This window comes from Anomalospiza imberbis, chromosome 11 (genome assembly GCF_031753505.1).
Source record: "Anomalospiza imberbis isolate Cuckoo-Finch-1a 21T00152 chromosome 11, ASM3175350v1, whole genome shotgun sequence".
Taxonomy (NCBI): Eukaryota; Metazoa; Chordata; class Aves; order Passeriformes; family Viduidae; genus Anomalospiza; species Anomalospiza imberbis.
In genome coordinates this window covers 21,644,544-21,672,038 of record NC_089691.1, presented here as the reverse complement: position 1 = coordinate 21,672,038, position 27,495 = coordinate 21,644,544, and the positions used below count along the sequence as shown (strand labels likewise).

Genomic DNA, 27,495 nt, shown 5'->3' with positions numbered 1-27,495 from the left:
GGCTTCAGATCAGCGACAGCACAGCTATGGAGGACAAAACAGAAAACATTTCTGCTGGGGAGAAGCACCTTGACTTCATCAGTGCTGAGCACAGGGAAAACTCAAGAACATCCATCACAACTGTGGATATTGGGAAGGAATTGTTCCCTGGGAGGGTGGGCAGCCCTGGCACAGGTGCCCAGAGCAGCTGGGGCTGCCCCTGGATCCCTGGCAGTGCCCAAGGCCAGGCTGGACACTGGGGCTGGGAGCACCTGGGACAGTGGGAGGTGTCCCTGCCCTGGCAGGGGTGGCACTGGATGAAATATAAGGTCCCTTCCCACCCGACCCATTCCATGAGCCATAGTAAATACAGTTTTTCTACCCATATCATTATAAATGAAAGCTGCCTGGGGAGTTCCTCCTGCTGCAGCCCCGAGGCTGGGCCCCCAGGGCTGGCCCCCAACACCTGCAGAGGCAGCAGCCACGGGAGCACAGCATGGATTAGGATCAAAAGAACAAACAGAATTTGAACTACTCCTCTTCTGCTTCGCCATGAGGGTATTTTAAGTCTAAGATATGGGTTCATTCCTTGAACATCTTGCCAAAAAAAGAGTGTTGCCCAGCAACTACTAAAACAATGTTCTGGAAGGAGGGAGCTGCTGGACAAATTAACCCAGTGAGTGCCCTTTTTGCCAGAGTTTCCAGCAGCTATTGCAGAGCTGCTGGAAGGCTGGCAGGCAGCTCTGCATCCCAAATAAAGAGCTGTAAGGAATTTCCTGAGAAGCCTGTCAGACAGACTGTTTCGCTGTAGTAGCAGCGTCTTGCGTTAAACAAACACGTTTGGCTTCGCGCAGGGCTGCGCTCCAGCACCAGTGAACACAAACCAACCTCTGCAAACGCGCAGTCCGGCTCACTGAGAGCACAAAACAGCAGCTCCAGCCCCAAGGCAGCAGCCCCGGGCTCTGCCACAGCTCCAGCACCACGGCAGGGCTGGGTTTCACTTGAGGAATAAGGATGTCTGTGTGTATCCAGCGAAACACGGGGCTTCAGCCCAGCTGAGGGCCAGCTCCAGCTCGCACTTCCCGCAGCAATCCATGCACGCTAGGAGGAAATGCAATTACAGCCACTCCTCAGCTGCACAGTCACACTCAGAGATGGCAGTCAGCGCTTAATGAAAACATTAATGTCTTCTCTGTTTAAAGAAGAGCAGATAACCAATGGAATGTCACACTTTCTTTTTTTGGAGAGTCATACAAGTAGGATTTCTTCCAGGAATCTCATCTGTACAGAGTACATTTCCAACACTTAAGTAAAAAAACCTCTTTTGCATATTAACATTATTAAAAAGAAACACCCTAATGAATGCACTCTTCAGCCTTCACTTTTTGAAAAGCAGTTTTAGAGGACTTTTGAGTTGTTTGGAGCTGGAGGCACGAAGGGCCAGAGAAATGCCGTATTTGAAAAAAAACTCAAACACACCCAAACCACCGTATTTAAAGTGGACACAGAAAGGCAGAGGCAAAAAAAAAAATCCACTGAAATCTTAGACCATAATTGCCATCCAACCTCAGACCACTGACCTCAGGTGCTAAATAATTCTGCTTGGGCTGGAAAATAGTAAGAAAAAGAATCAACCTTCACAACTTCCAGTGATCAAATGAATATTTTAATGACCTAGGGGCAGCACAGCATTTAACATGTGAAATAAATGCAGGTAAATACTGACAGGAGTGAGTGTGCTGCACTACCTTCCTCCAGAGATCTTTCCAACTCCAGCACTTCACTTTTTTTCCATCTAATAACCCTGGAATTCTTTTTTTTTCTTTTTTTAAACCAGCTCATTTAGACTTTTACTCCACACTCCAACCCTGAACACCACCCCCCCTCTGACTCTCAGCTGCCTCTTGCACCTCACCCTTTCCAGGGCTCCCCCACCACCAACTCCACCTGTCAGCCAACTTTTCCCACAACTTCTGTCAACAAAGGCAGCGCTGGTGTCCCCAGGATCCCGCTGCTCCTTCCCTCCCAGCTCCAGCACACCCTGCTGTCCCACCACACTCACATCCCGATTCCCCCGCTGCCTCCAAGCCAGTCCTTTCCCAAGCAGTGATTTCCCAGCACACAAACCCCACCTCAGCTGGCAAGGGGCTGTTTTTAGGAACACATTGCTCAGGCAGGGCTATTTTCACACCACCAGCAGGTCACCAGTGTTTAGTGACAGAATATACTCACATGTAAGCACTGCTGCCAAATCCCTCTCTGCAGGCACAGGGATGGTGCACACACCCCCCGCTCCGCACAGCAGCTCTGCTCCGTTTCAAGGGTCTGAAGTAGAAAGAAAAACCCCCCCATCTAGAGCAGGGTCTTGCTGCTGCCACCAGATGCAAGGGATTAAATGTAGCCTTGGCAACATGACTTTTTACAACCTGAAGCACCTGTGGTTAGGGGGAAAAGCAGGGTGGATTCATTCTGCCACTGGATAGACAGGCTTGAGTTTCACACTGAATTTTCTTAGAATCATCCATGCATATCTAAGCAGTCAATCTTGCTTCTAGAGATCTCTCCTCACGTTGATTAAGCATGAAATTTGTATTTACAACAGTTTTACACCTGCCCACGGAAGACAGATCTGCTCTAAGAAGCTCCGAATGACACTTCTCAAAAAATGGTTCCAAAAAGAAGATCCCCAAGCCTGGCCAAAGGTGACAGGCTCAGTGTCCTTCCCAGGACCTGCACCTGGACACCTTGGAGCACAGGGCCACGAACCAGGTCACAGAACCACAGAAGTGTTTTCCCAGTCCTCTGTAAGGGTAGAATCCAAGTCACTTCCATTTGATTCATTTTCTTCCTGCTCCCAGAATATTTTTGAACATTCCTTCATAACCACCAGTGCCTGACCCCACCCCTCAGGCCTGCAGCTGCTGTGATGGCCAACACGATTCACAGGATGGTTTGGGCTGGAAGGGACCCCAAAACTCATCCCATGCCATCCCCTGCCACGGCAGGGACACCTTCCCCTATCCCAGGCTGCTCCAAGCCCCACCCAACTGCTGCATAAAAATGGAGTATTTTCCATTTCTGGTGAAGATGAGGTGATAAACTCCATTATTACTTCTTCTGAACATATTTATCACAGAAAGCATTTTATCTCAGACTACACTTACAAAGTATGTGTATAAATAAGAGAAAAGCCTGCTAAAATTTTATGACTTTTGTTGCCATTTAACATTAGGCATAAACCTCCCCATGAAAGCTTCACTGAAGTAACTACAAAGGTTGGAAAAGGTTCACACCATTCTTTCTCCCTGTATAAATTATAAGTAATATGAGAACATTTACAATGTCTAACCACGGTGTTTTATGTCAGACAAATGTCTCTCTGTACTTGCAGTTCCTAAACTGTGCTAGCAAGAATTGCCTTTTTCTCATTCTTTCCTCTCTCTCTCTCTGTCTCTCCCTCCACCTCCTTCTGCACCCAGCAGTCTCAGTCAAACCTGCCTTTATTCTTCCACATGATTTTAACATCAAGAATGCCTCAAAAGTCAAGGCTCTGCTCCACGTAACAACACTGTTCTTTCTTGGAGAGCTTACCACTGAATGCTGAAACTTCCCCAGGTTGCCTTTTTAGTGTTTCAATTACCAGATCCTCAGTTTTCCAGGAAAAAGGGAGAAAAACCAACAAGAGTTCACAGACTTCAGCAATATTTTAAAAGGAGAGCTTCATTATATGTGACATCATGTCATGGCAAAAAAAAAAAAAACCAAAAAAAAAAAAAGAAAACAACCCAAAACCACCCAAATAACAGCAGGCAAAACTAGCAGTACAGACTGTGCATGATTTTCAGGGGCAATCACCTGCAGTTCTGGCCAAACCTGAATAGAATTATGGTGATCCTGAGACCCTGATAAAGGCAAAGCATAACCAAGGAAAAAGGATTCATCCAAAGAAACAAGATACACACTTGCTGCTACACCTGAAACAATAAAATCCAGACCAAAATTGTAAAACTGTAGAATATTTGGCTGAGTTATCCTCTGGGTAAAAGATGCAGCCCAGGGGTGAGAAAATGAATTCACGATCTTTGCAAACAAAATCCCAGCGAGTGCTTCTCTTCCTGTCTGAGGCCTTTCTTGCATAAGTCAGTCCTGGCCAAACTGAAAAGCAGAGCACCAATTTCTAATCTCTGAGCATAAGTTTCCTGGCAGAATGAAAGCAAAGCCCCAGGTAGCTCATATCAAATTAGGTCAGACAACAACAGTTGTGGCAAACACTTGCTCCTTTTTATTTTCTTCCTCCCCGAGGTTTGGTACTGGGTAATTAGAAAGAATGTGTGATAGAATGGAGAAAAAGAAATTAAATTCCCTGGGATTGTGAACATTTGGACAGATCTGAAAGGCAAACAACTGACAGCCTCAACCCCATCCCTGCACGAAGCTTTCTTCATTCCTGGGTTTGGCTGGGACAGAGTTAATTTTCCTTGGCAGCAGCTGGTAGAGCCACATTTTGGATTTGTGCTGGAAGCTGCTGCTAACACAGGCATGTTTCAGTTACTGCTGAGCACATCTCTGCTCCTCACCTCCCCTGCGAGGGCTGGGGGTGCAAGAGGAGCTGGGGGGGCACAGCCGAGCCCAGGGATGTCCCAGACCATGGGGCATCACACCAGGATACAGAGCTGGGAGCGCCTGCAGAGGTGGCATTTGTCTTGGCCCAACACCTGCCTGCCCATGGGAAATGGGGAATCAATCCACTCTTCTGCTTTGCTGCTGTGTGAAGCTTTTCCTTTACCTACCGAACTGCTCTACCTGAACACTCTTCCCCTCCCAATTCTCTCCCCCATCCCACTGGGTGGGGCTGACTCAGGTTACACCACCACAGTCCCACAGACATTCAACACACGTTTTTCCTCATGACTTGTCGTTCATGGAAGAAGGTGACACTAAAATATGCTACAGAAAGCACGGGGGTCAGAAACTGTCACACATCACCGCACAAAACAAAGAATCATTTCTAAGCAGAAGGGTGAGGAGCTTTCTGACCAACTTACCTCTGAATTTTTTGGGTGGGTTGTTAAGATCACCTGCTTCTGGCTGCACAACACACCGATCATCCACAAGGCTGCAAAGAAATGAGCAGTGAAGTGAGATTCCATCCCCCTGCAGCCCCTTCCATCCTCGCCAACAAAACCCAAGTCGTTCACTTGCAATATTTCATCCGAGTGGCCACTTCAGCAGAAGACATTCCCCAAATGCCAACTTATGCCAGATCTCTCCAAGAAGCATGCAGCTAATTTTTACTGTTGCCCAGAGCTATGCTCCTGGTAGGTGGGACAATAAATAAGTCATTGCTCCTGTGTTCTGCATCATCCTTATGTCCCCTGCTCGAGGTGCAGACAGAACAGCCCATATTCTAGGGAGGTGACAGACAGCCTCAGGACAGCTCCTGCCTCTTGGACAGATTTGAGTCACGCTGCAAATGTGTTTATATGAATAGGGAACAGGAAAATATGACAGCTATGCAAACTGGACACTGACCCTGTGACCCCTCAAGTGTTAAGAAATGGCAGGAACAGTCACTGTCACAATAAAAACTGACTCCTGAGAGGAAGGAAGGCACAAATGTACCCTCCTGCTCAGCAGCCAAACATGAGGTGACTGGAGGGATTGAGCCAACCTCCTCCTGTTCTGCCAGGAAGAGAGGGAGCTGGACAAGCAAACCCAAGAGATTCCAAGAGGGAATGCCGGGACAGAGCTGTCAGTCCCTGCACAACCCCCACAGGGTCAGCTGAAATCCCACAGAATAAAGGGAATAGATAGGAAGCCCCTGTTCCCACTGCTCTGCCTGAGCAGCTTTGGATCAAGGTGGAATTGGGCTTTTCCCAAACACTGTGTCCAAACTGGAAAATTGCACCTGTAACCAAACACTTTGGGGTTTGATTTGATCCTAAACGACTCAATTTGGCCCCTTACAACCAATCTGTCAAAGAGGCTTTCTACACAAACGTAGAAAGTAAGACTCCAAGGTTTGAGAGGTCCATTCTCATGCAGAATCAACTTGAGGAAGACTGAGACCTAGAATATGAGAGTTGTTCCTTGCAGAGGCTGCTCACATGCAGGGAGCATCCTGAGACAACAATTAGAGAAAATAAGGAAGTGCATGAAAATTAAGAGATCATAGAAACTAAGAGGGCTCAACAGTTTTATGCATCTAAAATTTGCATATGCAAACATTCAGAGTGAATTGCTTTTTCCCCATGGATTTTCTCCCTACTCAGTACTATATATACATATATATATATATACATATATATATGTAGGTGCTCCAACATGAATGGTATTAACATTTGAGCTGAAGCACCTGCTTCTGGTGAACAAAGGGCCAAAAATATCAAGGAAATAGGTTACTCTGATCATCCCATACAGATAATCTCAGTGCAACATATCCCTCTCATCTGAGATTAAGTTGAAAGAAAAGAGGAACTTCCCAAACTAGTAAGAGGAAAATTTTACAGGGTGAGAAACACAGAAGAGGATCTATTGTACACCAGTAATCATCATGATGACAGCACTGAGTTTGGGAAACAGCAAGAGTAAAGTTCTGATTAAGCAACATGTCATAGGAATATTCAATAGGAAGACTCTTCAGAGATTTAGGACAGCATTAGAATGTGGAGTGGTATCTGCTCCTCAACCTTCAGGAACCACATAACAAGTCATTACACATCGTTATGACATCAGACTGTCAGAACTTCACATGGGCTGGAGGACAATTACACCAAATCTTTCCTTTGCTGCTTTAATTTTCTCCAGGACAAAGCCTAAATTAAATATGGGACAAAACTAATTTGATTACAAAGGCTTATTAAGATGATAATGCATTTCATGTTTCACATAGCAATTAGGATTTCTGGCTCAAATTAGGCTCAGAGATATGTGGCCATTATATAATGCAGTTACCTTAAAACAGCACTAACCAAATCAAAGAGGCGGCTCGAACACTGAGGGGTCTTTAGGCCTGCCATGAGAACATCTCATCAAGCCTAGGAAATCCACGTGCTTGGGGCCTGTCATGTCCACAAGGACTACCCATGGTGAAAAACATCTGCTCAGCAATGCCATCAGAAGCCACAGCCACTGCGTACTGTTCATCATGCACCGCATGGGATTCCACATGGCATAACAACTTTCTACTTGGTCTGGAGTTATTTACTGCCAAACTCGCTTCAGGACTGGCAGGAGAAACGATAGGCAGATGTAGAGGAGAATTCATGTTGCCAGTGTTCAGCAGATAGTATTTGGCCCGTTACGCAGCTGATCCAGGGCTGCAGAGTGCACGTGTCATATTTGACCAGGACCTGGGAAATTTGTCAAATACATTTGCCAAATACTATTCGACCAACCCTACTTACTACATCCCCTGCTTTTATCATACCTTCTCTCCTTTCTGGCAGCATCCCATATTTTCTTCTCTTTCCTATAATAGATCATGGTGCATCTTCAGTGTCTGCTTCCTTCTCTGCCCCCTTATTTTCCAGAATCCTAATAGCTAGAGGACTAAACCTACAAGTTAGTTTGGAGTCACTCAGGTGAGATTCCAGCCCATCGTCTCCTGCCGAGGCACTTACCAGGATGCTGTCTCTGTACCCTGCATGGGAGCTCCACTTATCAGATCCATCTGGACTGTAGGCATCAAAAAAATGTGCTGTGACTGTACCCACCCTGAGGCCCTTAGGGCTACTGGAAATGAGAGAGAGCAGGTGGTGTGTGTGTGCCCCTCGCTGGGCACAGCCCCGTGTGCCACACGCCGCTCCCACCCGTGGCAACAGGGGCCAGAGGTGCTCCTGGAGCTCCTCACCCTGCAAGGGCTCCTCCCCAAGCAGCACCCAGCTCCTGATGTTTGCAGAGCTTCCTCTTCAGCAGGATCAAACATTCCCTGGCCCTCCTCAGAGCTGCGTTCCAATCCCATGGCCCTGCTCTGCCAGATTGTGATTTTTCCATGTGAAAAGCTTTTTTTTTTTTTGGTTAATGGAGTAGCATTCACTTCTCCCTGCTCCAGAGCACCTGCCCGTGTCCTTGTGGAAGGCAGCACAAAGGGGCTCTGTGGGAAGCACAGGGGGCAGGAGCTGGCACAACACAACTCCCACTGCAGCTCCAGAGTCTGGCAAAGCACAAGGGTCAAAACATCTCCTTTGATAGGAGAAAAACAATTTTGTTTGTAGGAGAAACCTCAAATTAAACCTCAATTTTAGGGCCGAACTAGCTGTAGTTCTGAGTTACTGGTATTTAAACCACTTGGCTCGGGGATTTTATTTATTTTTTTGTTAGATATATATGTTTTTTAAACTACTTCCATTGCCTATGCTACATCCTTTGTGCAGTCAGCAGAGTGCACTGGGGTCTGCTCATCCCTGACTGGGGGAAGGGGCAGGGAGGGACAGGACAGGACACACGGACAGACACGGGACAGACAGTGACATGAAAATCATTGGATTGCATTCATCCCCCTCTAGCCCTTCACCTGACCAGGTTCTTCCTCCCCACCAAGGCCATAAAATGGCACCACAGCCACGGATACACTCTCCAGCCTCCCAAAATCTACCTTGCCATATTCACTTTAGGCCATTTTTAAATTCAGGGCCAAATCTATCCATAAAGCTCCCTTGCTTTAGCCAGTATTCCCTGGGATCAGGCTCAGGAGAGCTAGCTGAGCCCTGCTAGTCCTTCTCACAGTGTTTTTAATACAAGAGAACAGCTGTTCTTACCCCAAAGTGCTAATAAATCCATTTGTTGAGCCCTCTGCATAGAGAGAACAAATATCTCCAATATGAAGGAAGCTCGACATCTTGTCAGTCATCTCTGGCTTATTGCCCCTGGAAGAAAGAATAAAGAAAAAAGCACAACATTAATCAGGCAGAATTCCTTGGTGCAGCTACCAGAGGTTACAGCAACAGGAGCCTTGGCCTTTGATTGCTGGTTTGTTTGAAAAACCGAGCAAGTTCTCACAGAGAGCTTCAGGTATCAAAGAAAACCCAGCAGGCCAGAGTGCTTGCTTGGAAAAATAAACCAGGGAAAAACAAGCAGCTACTGGCATCCCATTCCACGTGGGACTGTTTCACAGGCAGGCATTGATCCCAGAGGATGCTGGATTTCAGTGCAGCTGCACCAACCCATTCCATCCCACCTGCCAGAGGGAAAAGGGGAGAGGGGACTGCTCCAGTTAGAGCCACATTTGTATCCAAATCACGCTTCTTTGCCACAATTAAAGGTAGGTTTAAGCACCCTTCAAAGGTTCTCCTTTGTGCTGGAATGGTCGATTCATGGCAACATTTTTTGACAAAATTTTGACATGACACCAGCAGCCTCCTGCTTAGACCTGCGGTCCCAAAACCAGAATTAGGTGATGACCCACTCAGCAAGCCTGACAACAGATTTTGCATGTTAAAACAAAGATTAATATTTTTCCAAAGTCAAATGCTTTATCAGGGAACCAAATCCCTGTGGAATCAGTAATACTTCAATCCTGGGTTTAAAATACATGGCTTAAATGTAACACTGAGAAGACAGACACTGAGTGTTGCCAATCTCAACTGCATTAAGAACTTGATTTTCTCTAAAGCCCCAAGTCCAAATGACACAGGATCCACCTGTCATTTCAATAAATATAGAAAAAATTGAGTTTCAATCTGTCACAGCAACAAAGAGCCAACACGAGCCCAGATAAAAAACCCAACGGAACAGATTTTCAAAGACATCTTTCCCCAGCCCATTTACTGGTTTCCTGGAGATCCTCCCAAGCCCTGCTTTTTGATCACCGAGTTCAAAAGGCCCAAGCAGCTCCTGTGCTTGAGGTTTCAAACAGCAGGAGCACCAAGGCTCTTCCAAGCTGCTCCTCCTGGCAGCCAACACTGCCCAGGGCCACGCGCCCACAGCTGAGGAAAAAAGAACTCAAAACACCTCCTCGCTCTCTCTCCATCACACCCAAAGAGGTTCTCAATGGTCTTAGAGCAGAAGAAGTGAGCAGCAGGACACTCTGCTTATTCTAGAGCACAGCCCTGCCTGAAGAGGGATAAATATCCCCTTTCCCTGGACATTATCTTGTTTACCAAAAGCATAAGGATCAGGCTGTTAGGCAAGCTTGGAGCTCAACAAGGACAAATTCATGGAGTTCTAAAAGGTGATGTTTGCAGCTATGAAAGGGCAATGAAAACCTAAAGCTACACTTTTCTTCTGAGAAGCTCCCCATCCTCACTCCCAAAGGAGCTGTGCTGCTGGGAATACCAATAACAACTTTCATTATTATTAAATCAAAGCACACCACAGACATTCTATCCCCACGAATCTGTGTCACAGGTACAATGAAAAACAAATCCAGGAAAACCAAGAGATAACAGGCCAGGCTGATATGCAGGTAAGAGGGTCTCAGCTCCTCTGGAATCAAATCTGCACACAAAACCAAACCCTTGGGCTCCAGGCTGCTTGTTAAATGCCAAGTCCTTCAGCCACTGCATGTTACACAGTCTGCTCCCATTCCTTCTTGATAAGTGGACAGAAAAACACTGCTACCTGTTCTAAGATATGTGCCAAGAAACATACAGAAATATGCAGAGTGACTGAATTAGCAGCACTGCAAATACAACTTTCCCCATTTCCTGACTTGGATGGTAGACTACCAACTTCACACTGAAAAACTTTTCATCCCTCAAAATTAGGCTCAGCCCTGAATTAGGACAGCCCAAAGCAAAAGCTGTCTAAGCCAAAAAAACCACAGACACACCCAAATTAACCCTTTCTACCTGGCATTAAGGTTTCCTTTCCAGGCTGTGGGGGGGATTACTTTTTCCTCACAAGAGGCAGATGTTCACCACAGCTGTTCCCAAGGGAACATGAAGGTCAAAATTATTGACTTCCCTCAGAGATTTTTTTCTTGTCAAAAAAAAAAAAAAAAAAAAAAAAAAAAAAAAATCTCAGACCATTGCCCAAAACCAGGCTCAGGGCTGGACATGCGAATTCCTGCATCACTTTCCTGGACACAGCCTCAATTTTCTCACATTTTCTTCACAGAGGAAGACCCCACCATACCATGAAATTGTAACTCTGACATATGGCGATAGTGCAAAACCCTAAAAAAAGCTCCTCTGCAATTTACTGACAATTCCACTAATAAAATTAATTGTCAGCTTTACCCAGAACCATCACAGAGCTCTGCAGATCAGAAAGGTGTCAGGTTCAGCCTGGCAGCAGTTCAGTGAGTTGAACAGCTGGGCTCTTCACCAGACCACCCTTAGAATTCCTGGATGAGCTTGCAAAGGCATCCCTGCAGAGCTGGGTTTGGGGGCAGCCTGGAACCCCAGCCTGTGCTGCTCCCCCCCAGGAGAGCTGTGCTCCTCACAACTCCAGCCTGGCTGGAGTTCGGCTTTACAAAGGGCTGATCTGGCTACAGTAACCTGGTTTCCCAAGGCTTAATCACCATGTAAATCCTCGCTGCCCCTTCTCTGGGATTGCTGAATACTGTTCTAACAGCCATCAGTGCGATGCCACCTCCAACACACCAGGAGATGCTCCACCACCTCGGGAAGCAGGGAGCCAATTCCCACTGGGGTGAGCCTCTTACAAAATACTGATTTATCCTCAGGCTCCCCCATAGTCAAATTGAACACCGGCTACCTCTGTTTTTCAGTAGCCAAATAGCCAAAGCCAGTCCCACTGACACCTCTCCCTCCAAATGCTGCTGCTCAGCTCGGCCAGGGCTCAGGACCACGCTGCACTGGCAGATGGAGAAGGGACTCAGTGACCCCCCAGGCCTCCCCACACAGGAGGGAACAGTCACTGCTACGCTGAGTGAGCTTCAAAGCTTTTCACAACCTCCTCCCAAGGGACGAACAAAACCACTCCAGTTACTGGCATCACACACTGAACCATCAGCCACCGCAAAGGGAGCTTTTTCCTACCTCTGACAACTGGGAAATGTGAACCAAAAAGTGGACCTGGAAAGTTTTTATGAGCAAACTTCCCAGGTACCCAGTTTGAAAACCTTTTCCTAAAAGATGCTGTCAACAACAGCTGACCACGCTAATCCTCCCAAAATCAGACCTCTGTGGGGGTCATTTTTGATTATTTTCTTCAGCAGGACAAGCCAGAAGCGGAGGCAGTAAAAATCTGTCAGCCTTGGCACATTTATCCCGAGTCCCCAGCACAGGGAGGCCACGGGGACGGAGGAGAACAGGTTTGCTCCAGGACACGCCACTCGGAGCATCCGTGGGTGTCCCCCTGGCTGTGGAGGGGACACTGCCCTCCCCAAGGCACTGGCCACACACAGGGATGACCATCAGAGCTCCCTGGAAGTGCAGGACAGGAGGATTTTCACACCCTCCCAGTACCTGGCTCTCCTGGGTACAGCACAGTCACACTGCTCGGAAGGCAATTGTGCTCCACAGACAAATACAAGCATTACCCCACTATTTATTTATTTTAGATACGCCAGTGCCAAGAGCAACTGATTTATACTAGAGGAGGGGACGGCCCTAAGAGAACATTTGCAGTTATTCTGTGCATAATCCCACTTTTAATGGCACTCTCACAGCCCTGCAAGAGGGGATTCCTGCAGCAAATTCATCCTGTTCCAGCTGAAACACAGCAGCGTTACCCAGGGAGCACTGTCCTCCTCTTCCCCTTAAACACTGCAGGAAAACAAGATTCCCTCTAGGTAAACTCGCTTTAAAAAAATCACAGCTGAAGCACTGATAAGCACGGCATTATCTAGCAAAAATGAAGTCAGGTTTCTCCAAGCAGCTTAACTCAGGTGGCGAACCAAGCTGTGAAAATAATGCTCTTTTCCCACTAAGCTGAAGGTTCGAATTTTACCGGACAGAAGGACTTGCCAGGCTACAAAAGAAACGTGAACTAAAAGTGGGCTGTACATTGAGAAGTTAACTATATCTGCCCATAGACATCAAAAAATTCCTGAGATATGAACACATTCCGCAGTATTTTAAGCCCTGAAAGCCTGAATCTTTTTAATTCTGTTGGTGACTGTCTCCTCATGTCTACATCAAAGTAGTGTCTCAGTATGTTTTACGTACAGTTTATCTGCACAGGAAAACAAAAATCAAGTTTCTGTTTAAGAAACTGACTAAAATAAATTCTGCTGGATTTCATGTGAATTTCAAGAAACTGACCTACAAGTTTTTCTGCCAGCTCTGCTCTATGGGGCTGGATCTGAACATGCATTGGCTAATTTCAGACAGAGAATTAAAGCCAGGAAAACCTGCTATTCAGCCCAGGAGTTTCAGCACTTTCCCTCCGTTCTGACGAGCACAGCTCTGCACCACGCCACCACGACTTTGACCTTCTGACTGAACAGAAAGAGACACAGCTAAGGGTTCAGTTCTGATTATTTCTTACTACAGGTTATCCTGGGCATATCTTCAAAACAAGCTGCTTTTCCTGCAGTGAAGAGGACTGAACAGAACTGGTTCTGAAAGGCAAAGGAAGGGTTTGTACAAGCCCTTGACCACGGTTTGTCCCCAAAGGCAAGGAGAAGCTCTGCAGACGCAGAACGGCTCCCACCAGCTCTCAGGACTCTGCTGGATTTCAGGGCACAAACAGAGCATATGCTCAGCCTAATGGCCTTGAATACGCCAGGATAAGCTTAATATAGTCCCTGAAATGCAATCCTTTTTCTCATGAAAACACACCTCACACCGGCAGTTAAAGCAGGATTAACAGCGAAAACACCACGAAACCGAACCCACTGTCAATATCAAACACCTAATGAGACAGCTGCCTTGTGAAACGCTCAGAAAGGGAAATGCAACCGCTTTGCAAACATTTCACGCTAATTTCTCCCATCACTCATCTCACCCCCGATGCTAAGTTAGAAAGAACAGGTTTCAGAGAGACGCTGGGAGTGTGCTTTCCTTGAGGAGCTGAGTCAAGGCCCCGTTTGGAGTCCCTCCTCAGACTGCCTGTGACAACATCCCTGCCCTGTCATTCCCCATCTCCAGCATTTCTGAAAAGGCTTTTTCAAAGAATTCAAAGCTACTTCCCTGATCGCATGTCTCACACGTCTGCTTTGTGTGGGATTTTAATTCTTTACCCCACGACTGCAAATCCTGTTTGTAAAATAAACAAGCCCAAATGTGTCTTATTGCTGACTGCCTGATTCCCAGCAACTGGAATACAAATTATTGTGTCTTTCTAAAAGATGCTTCTAATGCTATTTGTTTAGAGCAAGAAAAAAGCTCCGTGCTGTGCCCTGCAGTCCCAGGATGCTCTCAGGTCTCCACTGGCAGATTTGCACTGTGGTTTAGTGCTCAATTCAATAAACACTGGCAGTTTTATACATACTGGTACCAAAACTGGAGCAGCACTTTATCAAAGTCTTTTTCACTATCTTGGTTGTTTAAGAATAGAATCTCCAACTGTACTTAAGTGTTTCAACTTCATTACTGCCAACAGGAAATTCCAGAGTGAAAGTTTAATTCTGTTTCAGTTTTTGACAGAAACAAGACCAGAGTTTAAGGGTAGAGAGACAACGAAGCAAACACAAAGAACTGCTTAATGGATAAGCAGAATCATACAGAAATTAACAGATCTGAGAACCCCCAAGACCAGGTAAGTCTGTGTTTGAATTAAACGGAATCGGGTCATTAATGTTGGTAAATCAGGCCAAGCAAGTTAACATTTTTTAAATGCAACCAAACATTGTATTATCCTGAAAATCCAGTGCTTAGATAATCTGGTAGATCCAAATGTTATAAGATTACCTGGCTGAAAATTTGGTCCTAGAGACTAATGAAGATTTCATGTGGTTTTTTGGATAACACCCATAGAGCATTCTGTATTTTCACAGGTGCAGCTAACTTGAAAATCTGAACCCAAACCTGATGTTTCTCATTCAGTAAAAAAAGGAAGGCTTCCTCCCCGAGGATGCCAGGAAAGATTCCCAAGAATCCCACTAGAACAGCCGAAGAAGGGAGGAAGTGCTTTATTTAAAAGCTCGCCCAGTGAATAATCACCGTGCTGGGGCTGAGGACAGAGCTCTGTCATCTGCACAGCTTCTGCCTCAGCAAATCTGAAAGGAGCTCTTTGCACTCGCCAGGGAAAGGCAAATAAAGGGATTTTGGGATGTGGAGCAGGCCATGTCCTGAACACCAGGATCCTCTAACCTGCAGTGGGACCCAGCTCAGGGACAGTGCTGGGAGGGTTCAGCACTGCTCATTTTATGCACATGGAGTTCCATTTCAGAGATCACCCTTTTAAAAAAACCTATCAGTGCAGTACATTTATCTACCACAGGATCTTGTTTTCCCTTCAGCTGCAACCTTTCATGTGCAGGAGGCTGCTATCTGCCACACATGGGCGGCTGATGAACCGTTAGATTAAGGAGGAGAAATGCACTTTCTCAGACCAAGTATTTTTCCTCCTGACGCTTAAAACGCAGCAGATTTTTTTTTTCCTCCAATTTCCAGGCTGAACAGGCAAGATGGAGGCTGGGGAAGAGGGGAAGGAGGGAGCAGCACAGCACTGTGACTTTCTCAAGGACATGCAGCAGGTCAGACTCAGCGCCCAGATCTGAATCCAGGTCTCCCAAATCCCCATCCACCAGCCCACACTCCCCTCTGCTCCCAGGGGGGACATCAGCCTCACTGCACATCTAATCAAGCACACACTTCCCCTTCCTCTAAAAATAAGTAGGAAGAGGAGTGTAAATTCACACAGCAAGATGAGGGCCGAGTTAATGACATTCTATTCATACTATCTGCCACTCCACAGATAAATAGATTTTTTTATCATATCAGTGACAAAGTTATTCCGAAGTTACTATTTCATAGGTGCAACGGCAGTTTAAGAAAACAGATAAAGCAACTCATTTCGGTAACTTTAACCTCAATAAAACCTCAGTACAGGAAAGCAAATGTGCACAATGTTTTCTCCTTAGAAAGGGCGCTTGCTTTTTTTTTTTTTAATTATTCGCCCAGTGCAACCAAACAAGCTAGATACAGAAAATTCATGTCAAAAGCATGGAAGTTCCACTCTGACAGCAATCCCTTACACAGCAGCCACTGACTGAGGTAAGAAACATGACTGACAGGTCCTACTGACAGCCATCTGCAGACAGCTGGAAAAAGAAACTCTATTAGAGACACACTGTCGGGGAAAAAGAACATTTTTTTGTTCCAAACGAAGTATGACCTGACAGATTCTTCTTAATCCTGTTAGAAGTAAGGAGCACTTGCTGAAGCTGATACTTCCTGAAGTCCATCCTTGCTGGCTCCAGCCCTGCTGGGAGGAGGCAGCCTGGACGTCAACCTCTGGACGAGGCCCCGATGAGCACACAATGTTTTCCAGCATATTTCTATCAGGAGAGAGCTGGAACGCGCCAAAAGGACCAGGACAACCAATGTCATGGGGAAAGAGAGCAAGCTTGGTTTCTTACACCAGCTGGAGTTTGGCCAAGGAACAAGGATGGCCAGGCAAGAAGAGGGCACGGAACAGTCCCAATGTCACTTTGTGTGGCCAGGTGTCTGCTGAGGGCTCACCACAGCAGGGGCCGCTTCCTGCACCCCACATCAACCCTCGGCACTCTTCGGCAAACCCAACGCTCCATGAACTCGGCAGTTCCTGGCCTGTGCCCCGAGCAGCCTCCATCCCCCCGCAGCCGTTCATGCCCTCTGTCCCCAGCGCCCGACCCCTTCCCTGCACGTCCCCGCTGCCCTGGCCCCGTCCAGCACCGCACCTCGGCGGGGGCTCCCTCTCCTCCATGGCGGGCCCGCTGTCGGTCTCCAGGGCTGGGCTTGGCAGGGTGTCCCCCGGCACACCTGGGTCCCCTCTGGCAGAGAAGCCAAGGTCTGTGTCCTGCTGGGCAGCCCCTGCAGGCTCCAAGAGCTGTGCTGTCCCCGAGGCAGGACCCTCCTGTGCGCCGCTCGTCCCTCCCGGACACCTCCGCTGGCTCCCGGCTCTCTGGATAAAACCTCAGCGCCGGGACAACCAGCCCAAGAGGAGGAGCCACTGCCAGCACATGACGAGCACGTGTGGAGAGCCACTGGTGGCCAGGGGACCTACTTTGAGCTCCAAAGCCCCGATGGGCCGGGCTGCGTTACAGATGAAGGCTCCAGTTCCCAGGCTGGCTCGTACCTGTTGGCCTCCCAACTGTAATTTTCCAGAAGGCAAAGGTTCAAAATACTGAACCACCCACGAGCACTAGCATCTGAATCTACCGAACGCTTAAGAGAGGAGCAGCCAAGGATTGCAGAGTTATTTTAATCAGGAGTTCTCAATTAACCCTTCGGACCAAGCGCCATCAGCCAGCTGAGGTCGGTGCCTGCATCTGTGGCCATGTGTTTCTCCTTGGAGTGGGAGGCAGATGGGACAGAGCTGGACTGCAAACAAAGCTTTCTTCTTCACAACTCCTTGGCAGATTTCTGAATTTCTGGAGAAGTGGACAGGGTGGGCCAAGGCACAAAATAAATGTTTATTTCATGCAAAAACTTCATGCAAAACTGCTGCTAAACAATTGCATAAAATAAAAAACAAAGTACAGCCTTTGAGCAGCAGCCATTTTTTGGCCTACCATGATCAGAAATGTCTTCCATGTGCATGCTCAGAGATTATCATCTTCTGACCACAGAAGATCATGCACCAGATGAGCAGAGGATGAACTGCCTGTGTCCATTGCGACACTGGCTTCAACCAACCAAGCCTCTTCCCTTAGAGCTCAGCATCACATTACTCCAGAAGCAGAGGCATTACCTAATATCCTAACCCAGAAACATCTGGCATTTCCATTTCTCAGAGCTGTTCCCCCTCCTTTGATCACAGAGTCACAGACTGGTTTGGCTTGGAAAGGACCTGAAAGATCGTCTCATTCCACTAGACCAGGTTTCTCCAAACCCTGTCCAGTGTGGCCATGGACACTTCCAGGGAAGATCATCAGTGAGATATGAACACTCAGCTTCCTGCAGCACTCTTCACGTTGGCTTTCTGGCAGGTGAGGATTCAATCACATTGCCCAAGCCACAAAACCCCAAGTACCACAGACTTCCACGCACATCTCCAACCCATTTTCTCTCCAGAGGGTTAACTTAGATATCAACTGACATTTTATTCTCCATAGAACGCTGCTAGGAAGTTCTGATCCAAGTTTTGACAACCAAAACCACAAGCATGAAAATGAAACTCCTCTGAGTTCGGAATCCACAGCTGAATGTTGCAGCTTTCCTCACTTGAATTACAGTTCCTGTAGTTTCTATTTCATTTTTTTTTTCACAGAATACAATCCCAGAATGGTTTGTGCTGGAAGGAACCAAGAAGAGATCTCATTGCCCCCCCTGCCAAGGGCAGGGACACCTTCCACTACCTCATGCTGCTCCAAGCCCTGCCCAGCCTGGCCTTGGACACTTCCAGGGATGAAGCAGCCATGGCTTTTCTCAGCATATTTGGTCCCATACACCACAAGTGCCCTGAAGATGTGGAAGTGCACTTTCTCAACAAGTACAGCACAAGCAAGAATCACACAGGGAGCCTCCGGATGCCTCTGCCAATCTAACAAGTACTTGCAGCACCCTGGAAAGAGGGATCTGCCTCCATCCCCAGCCACTGCCTGCTTGTGCCAAGACACAAAACGAGGCAATAATTGCTGTAGTCCTTTTGTAGTGTCCGTGGGGAGCAGAAATTACACAGGAGTATCGAGCCAGATCAAAGCTCGTGCAGTTCTGGCATCCAGCCTCCTGCAGCAGCCTCCAGGAGAGGCTCGGCGGAAGGGCACACACTTGGAACAGCCACGGGCACAGCCAGCATCCAGCCCTGCAGCACAGGGACACGCTCTACTGCTCTTCCAGACTCCAAAGCAGCACCTGTCCCCACCCAGCACAGGCCACTGGATGAAATTGGGCAGCTTTTGACAGCCCAGATTTTGACTGCCACACACCAACAGCACAAGAAAAGGCTCCAGGCCACCCAAGCACCTTCACTTTCTGTTGCTATCTTAGCAGAAGAAACTAACTTGGGACATACAGCAATGCAGATCTTTAGGAATCAGGATTTACACCACAGTCTCATTGTGGCAGAGATGTTACATTTACATAACCTTCTAGCAGCACATGATTTTCTGCCTCTAAACCCTTTGGTCTCCATAAGCTGCTTTGCTGAGGCCGCCTTCCCTCACACTCACCCACGGGCGAGCCAGCAGCTCGTCTACCAGCTACTACAGAGCCACTACCCTCATCCCACCTCCCACGGGAGCCTGAGATTCCTCCTGGCTTTAAGACAATCCTACAACTACAACTATCTTGTATTTATGGGGTAATAATGTCTCGAAGACTCCCAGTACAATCTGCAAGTTGACAAATCGGATATTCCAAAGGAGTCTGCTGTGCACTGAGGAACCACCACAGCCAACAAAGCAGCCAGGATCACAGGATCATGGAAGCTGGAAAAGACCTTCCAGGTATTGAGTTGAACTGATAGAACTGTGCCCACCCAACCACGTCAGGAAGAGCCACAGCTGCTCAACCTTTGAACACCTGCAGGGATGGGAAGCCCACTGCTTCCCCAGGCAGCCCATTTCAGTGTTTGATTACCCTTTCAAGTGAAGCTATTTCTCCTAATATTTAATCTGAGCCTCCCCTGGCCCAGCCTGAGGCCGTTCCCTCTCCTCCTGTCCCTGTTCCCTGGGAGCAGAGCCCAACTCCCCTGGCTGTCCCCTCCTGGCAGGAGTTGTGCAGAACCACAAGGTCCCACTGAGCCCCTTTTCTCCAGGCTGAGCCCCTTTTCTCCAGGCTGAGCCCCTTTTCTCCAGGCTGAGCCCCTTCCCAGCTGCTCCTGACCCTTCCCCAGCTCCATTCCCATTCCTGGACACGCTCCAGCCCTTCTATGTTTTTCTTGCACTGAGGGTCCCAGAGCTGCCCCAAGACTGGACATGCCCCAGCAGTGCCCAGGCCAGGGACAGGCACTGCCATGGTGCTGATGCCACACCAGTGCTGGGACAGCTCAGGTGGCACTGGTCTCTTGCCTGCCTGGGCACAAACGAGCCCAGGTGGCCAAGAGCAGCTGCACCTGCTCCAAGAGCTCATCAGAACAAGCAGCACCTGCCTCTTGTGATGGCTTCAACTCAAGGGCAGGTACCAGACAAGGGCTCAGGATATCTGGGATCTGCTTTAATCCTGCTTGACAGCCCTGAACAAGAAGTTCCACCTCAATGCTGTCCATTTCAGCAATTTACCACGAGAGACCATCATCTGATGAGAAGCAGCCAAAAAACTTCTGCTCCCAGAACAGACTTCTGGACCACCCCAATTTGACCAGCCCCAGGGGCTGGTTTTCTCTGGCACACATACAGTACTGGAGGAGCTGGATCCCCAAAATTCACCCCAAACCTGCCATCCCTGCAGGTGCCCTGTTCTTGTGCTTGCCACGCTGTCAGGGACATTCAGCACTGTCCTTACCAGAGGAGTTACTACAAAATCGGAGCAAGACCTCACACCACACAGCAGCACACTGTGGTTGGCAACTCTCGCTCTAGGCTGCAACAGCCTCGCTTGTGAGCTGCCAGGACTTGAGATTATTTCTTCACTTCAACTCAATTTGTGCATTTTCTAGAGGACACCACACCAAATTGAGGGAACATGAGAGGATTGGTGCTGCTGTGGATACGGTCATGTTACAGAACCACTGAGGTTGGAAAAGACTCCCAGGATCAAGTCCAAGCTGTGCCCAATCATCCCCTTGTCCCCAGCCCAGAGCACTGAAAGCCACATCCAAGTGATGCCTGGACACCTCCAGGGGTGGGGATTCCACAGCCTCCCTGGGCAGCCCCTGCCAATGCCTGACAGCCCTTTCAGTGAGGAATTCCTCCCAAAATTACACTTCTCATTTACAACCAGAGATCACAACTGTCCCTTACAGCCCCTCCACTCTGTTCATCAGTCCCAGGACAGTTCTAGTCATCCAAACCTGCAGCTCCAGCAGCCACCACCAAAGAAATAAACCGAATGCTGCCCCTCCTGAGCTCTTCACTAAGGCCTCCTCCACCCTCCAACGATGGTGTTCACGATTAGCACATCTCATAAAAACCATTTCCCCGAGCTAAGCCCCACCCCATGATTGCAAAGGCAAACCAAACTTACTCCTGTTTGTTTACTTCCTAATTTATGAAACCTGGTAAGAGGAAACTATTTTCAAGGCTTAATCAACACTGCAAAACAAGCAGATGGGGGAAAAAACCTTCATCTAAGCAGACACTTTAATCTTGGGGACATAAGGTATTTTAACAAGAAAAATCCCCGTTATTGACAAACAAGAGGCGGCTTAAAGAAAACATTAGAAATAATCAGCTCAGCATCAGCTTGTTTTGAAACACACTGGAACTGTGGTTTTGTTTTCACAGCGATTCCTTGTTTTGGCTTAGGCACACTGAGCACTACAGCATCGCACCAGCTCAAGCTGCTGAGTCCCACAGTGGTCAGTTTCCAGGTCTGTTTCACCAAGTGTCCTGTTAACCCTGAATTTCTGGCCTGATGGATGCCACCAGCTTTCCCCACTCACTGAGCAGCCAGTGCTGGGCAGCCAAAGCTCTGCTCCAGCCACGACACCCTGCAACGCTGTTACTGCTCACACCAGCTCAACCACCAGGCATTCCGACCATGGAGTACTTGCTGTGTGAGGAAATTGGTGTAAATCAAGGCACAGAAAAGAAACCAACGAGAAATCCAGTGCCTGGCAGCCCATTAACGCGGCCACAGAGGAAGCACTGAGGGGAAGGAAGGGGTTTGGGTCTCACATGGCATCCCGCACCGCCACAGCTGAGCCCTGCAGGGAAAACAGCTCCAGCACGGGCCTCTGGCCCGGGCTCAGTCAGCCAGCCCTCTGGCTCAACACGTCTGCAAGTCCTGGGATAGCAGGCTAACTTCTGAGCGCAGGAAAACAGCCTCAAAGGCCAATGACTAAACACACTTTGAGAAATAAAACGCATGCACAGGTACCGACCCTCACTAATAAATAAAGCCAGCGGCTCCCACACACGCTACTCCCTACATGACTTGCAGTCACTAAATCTTCACCAGGCAAAGATCTGGATTGTATTAGCCACGTTCTCCCTCCCTGATTTGCGAGCAGCAGGACCGCAGCCCAATCCATCTGCGGCCGAGCAGGCACAGAACCGTGGCACGGCAATAAATTCAACTCAAGCCTTTCACCTGTTGGAGTCTTTTCAGACGAACTCCTGGCAGCCAGAGCGAACCCACCCGGGGCAGGGAGGGGGCCGGCTGAGCCGAGCCAGCCGCAGCCGGTCCCGCCGCACGGAGCATTGTCCCTGCGGGGAAGAGCCCGCACAGCGAGCGGCACCGCGAGCCCGTGCCCGCCGGAGGAGCCCCAAACAACCCGCAGGACGCTCGGCACGGAGCCGTGAGGCCGCTCGGGATTGTGGCAAATCCCACCAACGGGGAACGCACATGTGCCCCCACCCCTTCCCCCGCCGAGGTCCAGTTATTGTAGTCCAGGAAACAGCCAAATATTTGGCCTGTCAGGCCAGTCACCGGGACCCTCCGAAACATCCACCCACAGCCGCCCGCTTTTTGACCATTTAAGAGGAAGATCGCCCATAGCCAAGTCCCCACCGGCGCTCACAAGTGTTTACATAACACAAACATCCCTCGCCGCCGAGCCCCGAGCACGGGGGCAAAAACACGGGGAAAGTTGGAGCGGACGCGCAGCTGCACTGCCGAGCCCGCGGTGCTCCAGGGGACGGGAGCCCGCTCCGGCAGCGCTGCGGGACCCGCCGGGACGGCGGAGGGGTCTCTGCCCGGTCCTGCGAGGGCTGCGGCGGCCGGGCATCGCCGCCGAGCACGGGAACGCATCCCCGCACAGCGGCGGGCTGCATTCCCGGGTATCCCCGCCTAGCAACGGGCTGCATCTCCGGGTATCCCCGCCCAGCACCAAGCTGCATCCCTCGGGCTGCGGGACGGGGCTGCCCCGACGGCCACTCACCGCCTCCCTCCCTGCCCAGCCGTGCCCGCTCTCTCCCGGCCGTACCTGGCTGCGGAGGCGGCGGGGCGGGCTATGGACGGCTCGGCAGCTCCATTTCGGCGGCGGTCCCGCTCCCGGAGGCTGCGCCCGCCGCTGCCTTAGCTGCGCGTCCACATGGTCACTGCGCTCCGCGCCCGCCGCCGCGCCTTAAATAACCCCGGAGGCACGCTGGGTAACCGAGTCCTGCCGCCGCCGCAACGCCGCGGGGGCGCGTCCCGCAGGACTACAGCTCCCAGCGTGCCCCGCGCCGCGCTCCGGGCGGGGGCAGCGGACAGCGGAGACCCTCCGGGTCCGTGCGGTCAGCGGTGGGGATGGACCCCCGGGTCCGTGAGGGCAGGGACGGGGACGGACCCCCGGGTCCGTGCGGTCAGCGGTGGGGATGGACCCCCGGGTCCGTGAGGGCAGGGACGGGGACGGACCCCCGGGTCCGTGCGGTCAGTGGTGGGGATGGACCCCCGGGTCCGTGCGGTCAGTGGTGGGGATGGACCCCCGGGTCCGTGTGGTCAGCGGTGGGGATGGACCCCCGGGTCCGTGTGGTCAGCGGTGGGGATGGACCCCCGGGTCCGTGAGGGCAGGGACGGGGATGGACCCTCTCGGTCCGTGCGGTCAGTGGTGGGGATGGACCCTCTCGGTCCACGCGGTCAGTGATGGAGGCGAACCCCCCCCGGTTGGGAACGCGGATGTGTTTCGGTCCAGGGGCCCTGGAGCGGGCAGGGGGTGAGCGTACCGGAGTACCGGGCACAGAGCTGCGAGAGTGAACACTGAGTAAAGCAGGAGTCAGCGCTGTTTGGGGAGCGCAGAATAGCGGGGAGGTGAGGGCTGAGGTGAGCACCTGCCTGCACAGGTGCTGTCACCGCTGCCGTGACTCAGGTGCGAGCCCTTGGCTGGGCAGAGTCACGGCTGCTCTGCAGGAACGCCTCCAAACTCTGGAAATAGCGAGTGTCACTGGAGTTCATCTTCACTAAAATTACAGCACAAGGGTATCACTAACGTGACATCACAACTTCAGCCAGAATGACCAGCAGCGAATAAAAAATAGTAATATTTCATTTATTTATTGTATTACATAACTATTTGTCCTTAAATAATAGCCAAGGTTATTCCCCACCATTCCAGCCTAATTTTCCTGCCCTCTGTGGCTGGCTGGCAGCAGCCAGAGCTGTGCAGGGGTAGGTGCAATGTTTGCCTGCAGAACAACTGTATCACTTTAAATGGGATTTAGGTGAAGGAAACAGTTCCCTCCGCTCACTCTCACCCACGCCCACCTGCTGCCGAGGGTAACAGGTAGGAATGGTGCCCGGCTCCTCACTTGTTTCCCTCTCTACAGCAGCAGGATAACGCTGGTGAATGGGAACAAGCCCAGATTAGCTAGTTTGGAATCAACATAACTTCCCCTGCACTGGCTCTCCATTAAAAATATCGTAGCTGTGTGAGTCGTAGCTGTGGCTGTGGAGCAAGGATATGCAGAAGCTGAAGCCCGTGACTCAGGAACTGAAGCGAAGGTCAGAGAACAGAGTTTTATGGGTTTCCTACATGGCTGCAATACTACAAGCCATTACTCATCAGGAATTTGGCAAGAGTAGCGGTGCCTAATATCATTAGATAATCCTAATGAATTCTTGTGTAATCAAATCTAATCTCTGGATGGCTTCAGCAGGCGGAGGCTGTGAGTGGCTGCAGTGGCTCCAAGGCAGTGACAGAAGGGCTGTCACCAGAGCCAGGGGCAGAGATTTGCCTGCTGAGCACCTTGAGCAGCTCTGCAAACAGAGTGCCTTAGAATAGCTCCAGCACTGAGGGATAAATCTGAGCAGCAGCACTGCGGGAGAACACGGGAATGGGCTGCCCGGGGAGGGGAATGGAGGCTGCCCCTCTGGAGACACTGCTCTCCCAAATGCCAAATATCAAAGGGCACATTTTTGCTTGTGGACTACATTTGATTCTGGGTCTTGGTCAATTCTTCAAAGGCTGAGGAGCTCATAGCATCCCAGAATGGTCTGAGTTGCTCCAAGCCCCATCCAGCTTGGTCTTGGACACTTCCAGGGATGAGGCAGCCACAGCTGCTCTCACTGGGCACCATGTGCCAGGGTCTCCCCACCCTCACAGGGAGCCATTTCTTCCTAATATCCAACCGAAACCTATTCTCTGTCAGCTGGAATCCATTCCCCCTTGTCCTGTCATTACATGCTCTGATGGCCCCTCACCAGTTTTTGGGCCTTCAGCCAAAAATAGTGACCAAGCTCTGCGAAGAATTTGCTGGATTTGAAGGGGTGCTGGCAAAGACAAGATCATCATGGAAGCTTCCGATGCAGGAGAACATTTCCATTTGTCTTTAGGAACTTGCTCTGGGATGCTGCTGCAGGCACAGAGAGTTCAAGGGGTTCCTATAATCTTACAGCATTGAAAAGAGGTAAAATTGTAGGGCAGGGTGGAAGTGGGAAAGGTCACCTTGGGAAGGACCAGAGTATTCCCTCGAAGGAATTTTCCCTGACAGTGGCACCTACAGGAGGCAGCCCTGAGATGGGAACAGAGTCCTGTTCATAGCAAATGAGGGCTGGGCTTGGAGCCACACACCCCCAGAGGGTCAGGGGAATGAACTCAAGAATTCAGAGAGGAAGTAGTGAAAAAACACTACTTGGTAGGTATCGCTTCAGCCCTGGGAGCTGTGCTATGAGTGTTTGGCCCAATTTCACATGTGGTTTCAGTCACAGGAAAACAACTTGTGAGGGATTTTTATTTCTTGCTATTGAAGTACTTTGTTCTTTTTCTCCTTTTCAAACCTTACTCTGCTCCACTCTTACTTTATTTTTAGCAATTATGGAAATTCAGCACTGATGAAAGATGTTAAAATGAAGTTTGAAGTCTTTTATTTGCTTTTTTATTTCGATTGCCTTGTTTTATGCTGACAAATTTACAACTAACCACGAGCTTCCTTGGACTGTTTTGGAAACATTGCACCTCCAGCCTGCGGGGTGGCTTAGCATGGGTTTTGTCTCTGCTGTTTTGGTTTTGTCTCTTTTGTAAGCTGCAGGTCAACAACCCTGGAAGAAAAATGAGAGCAGAAGATATTCCAGGACTCTGAGGATCAATCTGTCTTCTCTTGCTCATGGTTGGTCTTGACAATGGGGAAGATGATCCATGCAGGCACTCAGGGATGGAAAGCACTCCTGACAAATGCTGGAACACCTCAGCCTTCTCAGTGAAGTGCTGGAAAATCTCTCATTCCCATCACATTTTAATAACAGCAAGATCAGAAGCTTGGGGACTCGGTGTGAGGAGAGAGAAAAACTAAAGCTGAGCACAAAATAATCCACAGCAGCAAAAGTTCTCCAAGTCCTCAGGATCTCAGACTGGAAGTTGGATGTTGCTCAGAAGCAAACTGTAATTATTTCATCTGTTCTCCGGGGAGGGTAAGGAATATGAACCCTCCTGATGGAACTACACAAATGATGCACACCAGAATTCCAGGGAAATGAGCCATGAGAACGAGTGGGCAGGATACACTAGAGAGCTGTCCCAGCTCGTTGGAAATCAGCTGATTTTCCTGAATTCCAGCACCACACAGCCAGAATCCCAGGGCTTTATTAAGGGGAGCTTATCCTGGCACAGTGTTTTCAATTCTAGAAGGCTGTAGAATTTGGATGCCTACTTTTTGCTCTCGCTTCAGTGAATTGTGTTGGGAAATATTTAGCGGGAGAAAATAAGTTAAATCCAACTCTCATTTCCATGGCCATTCATTCCTTAACAAAGGGCAAAGATCACTGCATCAATGCAAAAGGAATATTTCCATTTTCCGACCCCAAAGCAGCTAGGGTTGGTTGTATAATTTGCAGTCATTTGTTTTCCTGCACTCTGATGCTTTTCTGGAGCACATCACAAGGCAAAAGGACCTAATGATGGATAATTGGAATTCGAATTCAATTGGAATTGGAATTCCCTGTGAGGCCTCCCAGCACTGCCGTTTTACACACAGCAAAACTTCACAGAGCAAACACATTTGAGTGCAGCTCCTTCCAGCACTCACACACACCAAACCATAAAATCCCTCCTTCACTGATGCTTCTCTTTGCTGCCAGCGTAAGCCAAAATTATATTGAGTATTTTGAATTAATATCCCGCAGGATGAGTCAAGATCTATTTCAGTGTAGGGGATCGTGGCAGGCACATTCTTCTCTCTCTCAGGATTTTTCATAGAGGAGCACAGAGGGAAGAAAGAGAAAACAATTTCTGTTTCTACTCCTTGTTTTCCCATGTGGAATGTGTTTGGAGAATTGTTTGCCTGGGGTGATTGCTTGGTTGGGTTCTGGTGAGGATTGTTGGAGCTGATGGCCAATCCAACCCACCTGTGGCTGGGCTCTCAGAGAGGGGCACGAGTTGTGAGGAGTTAGATATGGTAGTTAGAACAAGTAGGTTTGTAGTGTTAGTATCTCCTTTAAACAGTATATTAATGTGTTATAGCATAGTTATAATAAATAAACCATTCAGCCTCTGAGCTGGAGT

At 49.1% G+C, this 27,495-nt stretch overlaps 1 protein-coding gene and 1 long non-coding RNA gene across 15 annotated transcripts in view; one reads left to right on the top strand and one right to left on the bottom strand.

The window, feature by feature from the left end:
• Window positions 1-23,156, bottom strand: part of ITPR1 (inositol 1,4,5-trisphosphate receptor type 1) — a 162,845-nt gene extending 139,689 nt beyond the window's left edge. For 6 of the 13 annotated variants that reach the window (XM_068202352.1, XM_068202362.1, XM_068202359.1 and 3 more), the window contains exons 1-3: window positions 16,715-16,848; window positions 8,739-8,846; window positions 5,025-5,095 (exon numbers count right to left, since the gene is read on the bottom strand). In XM_068202352.1, coding sequence (XP_068058453.1) covers window positions 5,025-5,095; window positions 8,739-8,846; window positions 16,715-16,740 — 205 coding nt within the window. In that variant the 5' untranslated portion in view covers window positions 16,741-16,848. Of the gene's footprint in view, window positions 1-5,024; window positions 5,096-7,408; window positions 7,451-8,738; window positions 8,847-16,714; window positions 16,850-23,004 lie in introns of those variants that run through there. The other 7 variants (XM_068202351.1, XM_068202358.1, XM_068202355.1 and 4 more) reach the window with 5 other exon arrangements.
• Window positions 1-27,495, top strand: part of LOC137480927 (uncharacterized) — a 448,694-nt gene that overhangs the window by 329,602 nt on the left and 91,597 nt on the right. The gene's annotated exons all lie outside the window — the stretch shown is intronic.